This window comes from Blennius ocellaris (assembly GCF_963422515.1).
Source record: "Blennius ocellaris genome assembly, chromosome: 8".
NCBI lineage: Eukaryota > Metazoa > Chordata > Actinopteri > Blenniiformes > Blenniidae > Blennius > Blennius ocellaris.
In genome coordinates, this window is record NC_137657.1 from 24,640,120 (window position 1) to 24,648,207 (window position 8,088).

Below are 8,088 nucleotides of genomic sequence, written 5' to 3' on the forward strand. Positions count from 1 at the left end.
TTCAGTGTTGACGCTGCACAGGATGCACCAGTGAACTGTGTGTTGTACGATTCGTAATTGCTCCCTTCACTTCTTTTTTCACAAAATGATAAGAAGCCTACAGTACATGGCAGCTTGTCTTGTTGCATCCTGTTTGGCTTTCGGCAAATGTTCTTGTCGAGGAGAAACATTTACAAGAGTAAACACCTTGGAGGATTTGAAACAGAAAGTGCCTGCGTTCTTTAATTAAAACTTCACTGAACCCAGACTGGAGCTGTCAAGATCTGTGATATCTTCCTCAGCTGGAGAGCTCAACTCGAGTCAGGCTTTGACATCTCTGGCCAACAGGGAAGGTCTCTCGTGTGGGATCTTCTTGGCACTCGGCAGGATGCTGGTGGGGAGGTACTGATCCGAGGGAGTGTGTAAATCATCTATTTCCGTGGTGAAGTGGTCAGGACTTTCCCCGTTGGACGTCTCTTTGATGACACTGTAGGTGAGCGCCACGCTGTACGATGTGGGTTTCTCCATGCGCTGGGGACCGCAGCGGCACAGCTTCTTGAAGGCGGCGCGGAACTTCTGCGACATGGCGTTGTAGATGACAGGGTTGATGGCGCTGTTGAGGTAAATGCAGAGGCGGCAGAAGAGCAAGAACCAGGTGTCCAGGTAGGCTTTGTCCAGGAAGGAGTTGACCACCACTAAGGTCCGGTAGGGCATCCAGAGTAAGGCGAAGAGGATCACCACCACAGCAAGCATCTTTGTCACCTAGTAAAACAGGAACCACAGTGAAAGTGCAGCATTATCACAGACAACAAGGTTTAAGTTTTCAGGCTTGAAGCACTAAACGCCTCCGTTTAAATCGTATCTACAATCTGTGACTCACACAATAAGATACCTGTTGAAAATTGTATGAACAATAGCTCTTTTTTGCACCAGTAACACATGACAACTTGACAAAGTGGAGGATCGAGAAGCACTGATGTCATTTACGTCAGTGTATTTCCTATTGGAGAATAGATTTCATTCTTCAGCTATCTCATAACTTAAAGCTTGTTTTTGACACCTTCAAAGGTTAGATCCCTTTTTAGGAAGACGATCGAATTGTCTGTGGCTTGTAAGCACCTAATAGAGGAGAAGCCTCATAGGCCTCACAGGTGATTCGAACTAATAACTGTAATTTTATCACAATGATGTCAAGAGAGAGGGTTTGAAGAACTCGGGACTAACCATTTCCTGCGATTGCTTCTTAAAGGCACTCAGCTTGTGAAAGAAGTGAAGCATTAACAAAACATAATACATCTCGTCAATGTCTTGTCTTAGAATTGTAAAGAAAATAGGAGATATCAATATAGTAGGAGTATTCAAAGAAAAAAAGAATGGCTGATGCTCATACAGACTGCAGCTGAACGATGCCTAAACTGCAAGACAATTCTTTTTTTCTAAAACAGCACAGATTGGTTCCACTATAAACTGACACATTGGTGGCCATAGTGTTTCCGTTTTTCCTTTAGGATGTCGCTGCTCGAGGGAATTCATGATGTTATAGTGTAACATTGGAGTGCACCAGGAGCCGCACGTGTTAAATTGGATCAAAGGAATGAAACTTCAGAGGCTGTGGCAGGTACACATCCAATGATCACACACTCAAACAAAAGAGAAGATTGTATTTGTTGGTTTTTGGTCAATTCAAAAGGGTGAAACCCCCAGTGCACTGTATTTAGAATTGTTTGCTTATTGTTTGATTATCATGATGTCATATTGCCTTTCAGATAATCATGAGCCTTCACTGACACTTTCTGACAACAGATTTTACAATCAGAAACCATCTTTGATCTCCACAGAGGGATGTATTCACAACAACCGTCGTGCATGATTCAGATCATATCAGCAAGTACAGGGGATAAAAATTACAGTTTTTTTAAGATAAGGTTTTTGGCTTGTAGAAGACTCATTATCATGTCTACTATGGTTCTATAGGTGACATATTTTCAAACGTATTGCTTATTTCTACAGCAACATTAACTGAGATTTAATATCCCCCCCTCGGGGCCCAGACAGAGTTATTATAATGGTTTCTTTGTAAAATTGTTCAGATATAATTTCTTTCCTATTTCAACGATTTTTTGCACTTTTTTGTAAACATTTGCACTTTGATAGTTCAGTATTATAAAGATCCTCTCCCACGTACGCGAGTCATTGCTTCTTTTTAAAAAGATCTCCAGGGAGAATACTGGGATAGTGAATCTCTGAGCTATTAGATACTACAATACCTCATTTTACCATCTGGTGGTACAAACTGGCTATACAAGACTATATTGGCTGGAGTTAATTAGCCTGCATGCTACTTCAGTAGATGTCACTTCAGCATATTATCTTCAACAGTTTTGGCAATATTTTGAAGACTCAATCACTGTTCTCACATAGCTTTTGTAGGCTGATTGTTGCTACATCTCACACGACTCCCACAGTTTAATTGCAGTGAAATCAAAGATTACTGTGGGTAAAAAGGTTCATTTTGAATGTTACAGATGCCAAACATTTGTGTTCTTATTAATTTACAAGGGCAGGGGTGTGAGTGCGAATATGAAACTGATCTATCTTTTTTTTTTTTTGCATTTAGATATATTTTAAATGTACCACTTGAGCTCAGGCTTAACGTATTCCATGGCAAACTGTTTACCTGTTAAATATGTGGAATGTGCTTTAAAAAGAGATCTTGTGACGAGAGCATCAAACCTCTATAGTAGATATTTTAGCTCTTTAGAAGTATATTTAAAAGGGCCACAAGCACATCAAGATGTGGGTTGACCTTTTTAGTTAGAGCTTGAGTGCCTTTGAGCTCACTTATTTTGGGAAAAATGCCTCAGTGTGGAGTCACACAGACAGAATACACATTTAACACTAGAACGAACTGCACATATGTGGTTCAGCAAAGGTAGACAGTATTGTACTTGTTTATCGTAAGGAATAGGTTATATATGTAGGACTGGCATATTTACTTATATATAATATATGTAAGTGTTGTATAAATTGTATTGTTATAGTATGGAGGTGGGCTGTAGGTTTAGCTGGATGTTAATATATTAAAACCTGAAAGACATTTGGATATGTAAGCAAAAAACAAAATAACCATCAAACATTTGGTCTCGTCAGTTTACATGTTCTCAGTTCTTATGTTTGCCACAAACAATGTCATTAAAAAGATTAAATAAAATCAGCCAACTGCATTTCTCAAAAAGCAGATATCACACAATCAGATACTGCTGATTGATTTAAAATCTGCATGCACAACTTAACGAAGCCTGATTGTGCAAGAATAATTGACAGGTTGAAATTTAGATGTGAGACTTGTACCTAAGTGAACTATATCCATATTTATGTTTTGTTTTCTCGGCTGCATCAAGGCAAGTCTAATTGGATTTGATAAGGGCCCTGTGAGTGAAATGCTTAATTCTGGATCGTCATCTCTCCATGACCTTTAGGTAACTCGCTGAGGTTTCAAGATGGAGGGGACGAACTGTTGCTTGTGTTCACAATGAGCCGTTAATGCCGACCACAGAAACCACATGTGACAGCGTGTTTGCAGGAGGGCGTTCGAACACAAGCCATATGGAGAAAAAGAGCAAAGCTTGTTTGAGTTGGAGTTAACTGATTTGACTATTCAACAGAGCATGGAGAGCCCTCAGGGTAGCACCCACACCCTCCCGTTCCAGGAAGGCTTATTTCCCCTAATCTGATCAACAAATGTCTCTCTGTGTCTTCTTACCTGGGTGTGTGACATGATGCGGCTTTGTCTGTTTATTTTTTCCGGAGGATGGTGTAAATGTGTGAGGTGACTACACATATGATCGAGAAGTGTATGTCATTGTTATGAAATAGTGAGTGAGGTTAAAAATAAATGCCATTATGAGATTCTTTGCAGAGCAGATCTGGTAAACAGCCTGTTGCTTTTATGCTAAAAGCTCCTACTTTTATAGGATTATGAGAGTGAGGGTGTGCCGAAGCATTCGTCTCACTCAGATGTTTTGTCAAATCAGAGATTGTCAACGAGACCCAGGAGATTCTTTTAGAAGCAATCTTGGAGCGACTCGAGGGGGGAAAAAAAGGTTATAAACCACTGCTGTGAGCGATAAAGAACTCGCTCCGCAGCATGAACACATATTAAAGGACAAGAACTCCATGACTTATCCCTTTTGTCAGTAATTTGTAGTAAACTAAACTAAACTATACATTTCTGTGTATTTTGATTTAAAGAGTTGTCACCTTTCTTTTGCCTGAAATTGCAATTTCTCACAGACTCATGACAGTGACTGAGAGGATGCTATCAACAATTCAGTGGACTGAATATAAAAAAAAACTAATTTAATATTTTACCCATCTCACTCAGAAATGTAGAATACCAGGTTGCAAGTGGTGTTGCAAACTAATACCATTTTTCCAAAGTTGATCATGCATGAGACTCTCTCTGAAGAGTCTGCCTCCAAATATGACCAAACCCAGTCTGGATTTAGTAAATGCTTTGTAGCAAACTATTTGGAAAGGTTCCATGCTGCTGTTTAATTAAGTTTTACAACCATGGACTAGTTTTATAAATGGAATTCAACTATGTTGGATTTAATGTTACAAATATCACCGTAGCAAAGGACTGCCAGAGGTTCCATTTATGATTGACACGACAAAGTATGAAAATTATAGACACCATAATTTTTGTGATCGATCTTGTAACTGTAATTACACTATTTGAAAAAACAAAAACAAAAATGGTGGTTTCTAGAGTGGCATCACTCCCAACCCACATTCTCGTGGGACTTGGTGGTTTTTATAGTTGACAATCACAGTAATAACAATCCAACTTCATCGTCTGTCCTTTTGGATGTCCGTTCACTCGCTATTGTTAATATTTATACTGTAGCATATTGTGCTCTGCCTGCATATGTGTGTGGCGTCATTATAAAAGAATACACCGGCACCCACTAGTGGCCCCACATGAAACAACATTGTTTTCAGCATTTCTGTGTAAACAGACATCATTTTGAAAATGTTGCTGATGCAAAAACGATAACAACTTGAACAAAGACATGAACTGAGAGATTTGTGGTGCAAATGTGAAAGCTCACTACCATATTGCTAATGAAGGAGCATAGGAGTTCAAGTTTCACTATCTCAGGTTGAGTTTATGAAAACCAGCATGCTGAAGGCTGCAGGAGGGGAAGCAGACTTCTGACAATATTACTACATTGGGAAATATTGTGGCACAGAGTAATTCACATTTTTCAGTAGATCTGGATAACACAAACCTGAAAGTCAAGTTATTTGTTATAATTCTGGATACTACAAAATGGAAAGAGAAAATTTCGGTTTAAAATGGAAGACATTTCACTTTATTTTGGACCAAAAGGAAATGGCTTAACACTGAAATTGCACTGAGAGTTCTTTTGCACTTTCAATTTGCACACTGCACTGCAACAAATTGAAATTAGTATAATTTCATTATTTTATTGTACACCTCACTCAAAGTCAAATTTCTAATTTTAAAAAGAGTTTGACACTCTTCCTCAGGCGTTGAGTACAGGGGTGTCCAACATAAGGCCTGCAGGCCAAAACCAGCCCACAAGAGGCTTTTCTGGTCAAGGAATGTATCAAGCAAAAAATAACAATTTCAAAGAAAAAAATATTTCTTGAAACAAATTTCCTAAGAAAAGCAGACACAACACAACACTGAGACCTGATTCCAGTGATGCTGTCATGAAATCTGGCGGCATCAAAGCATTCACCTCGAAGCTACATTTCCAGGTGCGTTTGCAAAAACAGGCATAATGTAACAGCTTGAGGAGCCGCTTCTTTTTTTTACATTTCACTACATTTTGTTCTAGAAGGTTTAATTGAAATTGGCTTCTTGTTGAGATTTTAGTCATTTTTATTTCATTTTACTCATTTTCTATGGGTATACTCTGCATCGCAACATAGGAACGTTTACATTTCAAGGTATTTATGACACTATATTACTGGTCTGGCCCACTCAGGATGATATTGAACTGAACCAAAATGTGTTTGACACCCCTCTGTTCGAGAGTCCGTATTTCAAATTTCTCCTAAGTGGCTTTTATCTCTAGAAGTCAAGGTTGATCCTTTTGGTCTCTGAGTTGTTAAGCTGTTACCTTCAAAGCTTTTTTTTTTTCAGGTGGAAATAAAAGAAATCAGAAAAGAAAAGTACACCTTTGAGATTAAGGGGTTAATGTTCTGTTCTAGCTCTTGGTCCTGGACTCTTTTGAAAAGCTGGAAAAAACATGTTATTTCACCTTGATCCTTTATGTGTCTATTTGGCACCTGAATGACTCTAAGAGCAGAGTTTTTCTAATCTAACATGTTGTAACATGCTCCCGATGGTACTTTAAAAACAATACAAACTTTTCCCAAGACCAAGAATACCAACATGTCTGTACAGTTTGATATCAATAAAATATTTTTAAGTCACTATTAATTATAGAAGGTTCTAAAAGTTAACTTTAAAACAATTTTACTGTGTTCACAGTAATGAAAATGTCTACTCCTGAAGTTACATTGCCAGGATTGCATTTAATTAGTCAAATATTGATGCAAAGGTTTAAAGTTAGAGTGCATTTACCTGTATTGTCCATAACAGTTATTCGATTCAATTTAACTGTAAGAAAAAGCCTATCAAAGTGCAAATAACATTTCTAAAACTACAAATGTTGTAAAAATTACTCTGTGGCAAAAATTTTAGGTGACAAATAAATGCACAGCTGGAATTTTCTGTACAACTTCAAAAACTACAAAAATATCTAGCGGTTACAATAAGTAAATTAAAGGTTCTTTGCACATGAAGAGTATGGATGGTATGCATATTTAAAACATTTCATATATTTAAAAAAAACACTAGTAAATGTGCGTAATTGCATAAGCTTTACTTAAGCCTCTGTATAGATGTAGGGGGAAAAACAACAAAATACGTTTGTATGTGTTTGGACTTGGAAGTAACAGGACTATATTTAATATGCGTAATGCTTGAGTTGGAAAACGCATTTTCACTCCCCGAAGTGAGTGCTGTCTAAAGCGTTTCTCTCTTGATTTGATACAAACGTGAAAGACAAGCAAACTGATACTAAAATGTTCTGCTGATTATGGGAAATGTTGACTTTGACTGTACTTTTGACCTGTGGCGCAGCTGGATCTAACGCGCGCTCTTCACACACCTTTAATGGCGCGGATGGTAAATAAACAAACTGAGGGGAAGGGGCGAGGACGCACCTGTCTGCGGGACGCAGCCGTGGTGCTGCTGGAGGACCTGGATCCAATCATCTTCCCCCCCTGACCGGTCTCCTTCTTCCACTTCTTGGTGCCGTCTTGGGGGTCGGAGGGCAGCGGGTTGAGGAAGAGTATCCTGGCGATGAGCCCGTACAGGACGGTGGCCAGCATGAGCGGCAGCACGTAGAACACGGTGAAGTCCGTGAAGTAGATGGGCAGGTAGTGGCTCCTGGACACCTTGTAAGCGCAGCTGAGCAGCACCACGTTGTCGTACACCAACTTCTTGGTGTCGGACAAGAAGAGCCACATAACGCAGTAGACGGAGGTGAGCGCCCACACCAGCATGATGATCTTCTTGGCTCTGGATAAAGTGCACAGGAATTGCGCCTTGATGGGGTGGCAGATGGCAATGTAGCGCTCCACCGTGAAGGCGGTGATGGAGCAGGAGGACGCGTTTATCCCGAGGTACTGGAAGTACGTGATCCCCAGGCAGCCCGCGTAGCCGTACACCCACTGTCCGTGCAGCGCGTCGGTGATGTTGGGCAGCCCGGCGGCGGTCAGTACCATCAGGTCGGCGACCGCGAGGCTCACCAGGTAGCAGTTTGTGGGAGTCCGCATGTGTTTGGTGGTCAAGACCACCAGGATGACCATTACGTTGCCCACAATCCCCACACCACATATAAGGGACACCAAGAAAATGCTGACCACCTTGTACTCAACTGTGTAGTCGGTCCAGACGTCCAGGGTCTGGTTTCCGTGCGCCGACGTGTCATTCTCCAGAGTCAAGTTATCCATGGTGAGGTTTTCCATGGCACGAAGTGGCTTTCAAGGCAAGTACACCAAAAT

General features: G+C 40.2%; 1 protein-coding gene across 1 annotated transcript; it reads right to left on the minus strand.

Annotated features, from left to right (window-relative positions):
• Window positions 1-300: 300 nt before the first annotated feature.
• trhra (thyrotropin-releasing hormone receptor a) lies at window positions 301-8,052 on the minus strand (the record flags this gene model as incomplete). Its single annotated transcript, XM_080500214.1, has 2 exons — window positions 301-741; window positions 7,246-8,052. The coding sequence occupies 2 exons, from the start codon at window positions 8,050-8,052 to the stop codon at window positions 301-303; spliced, it is 1,248 nt and encodes a 415-aa protein (XP_080356340.1).
• Window positions 8,053-8,088: the final 36 nt, after the last annotated feature.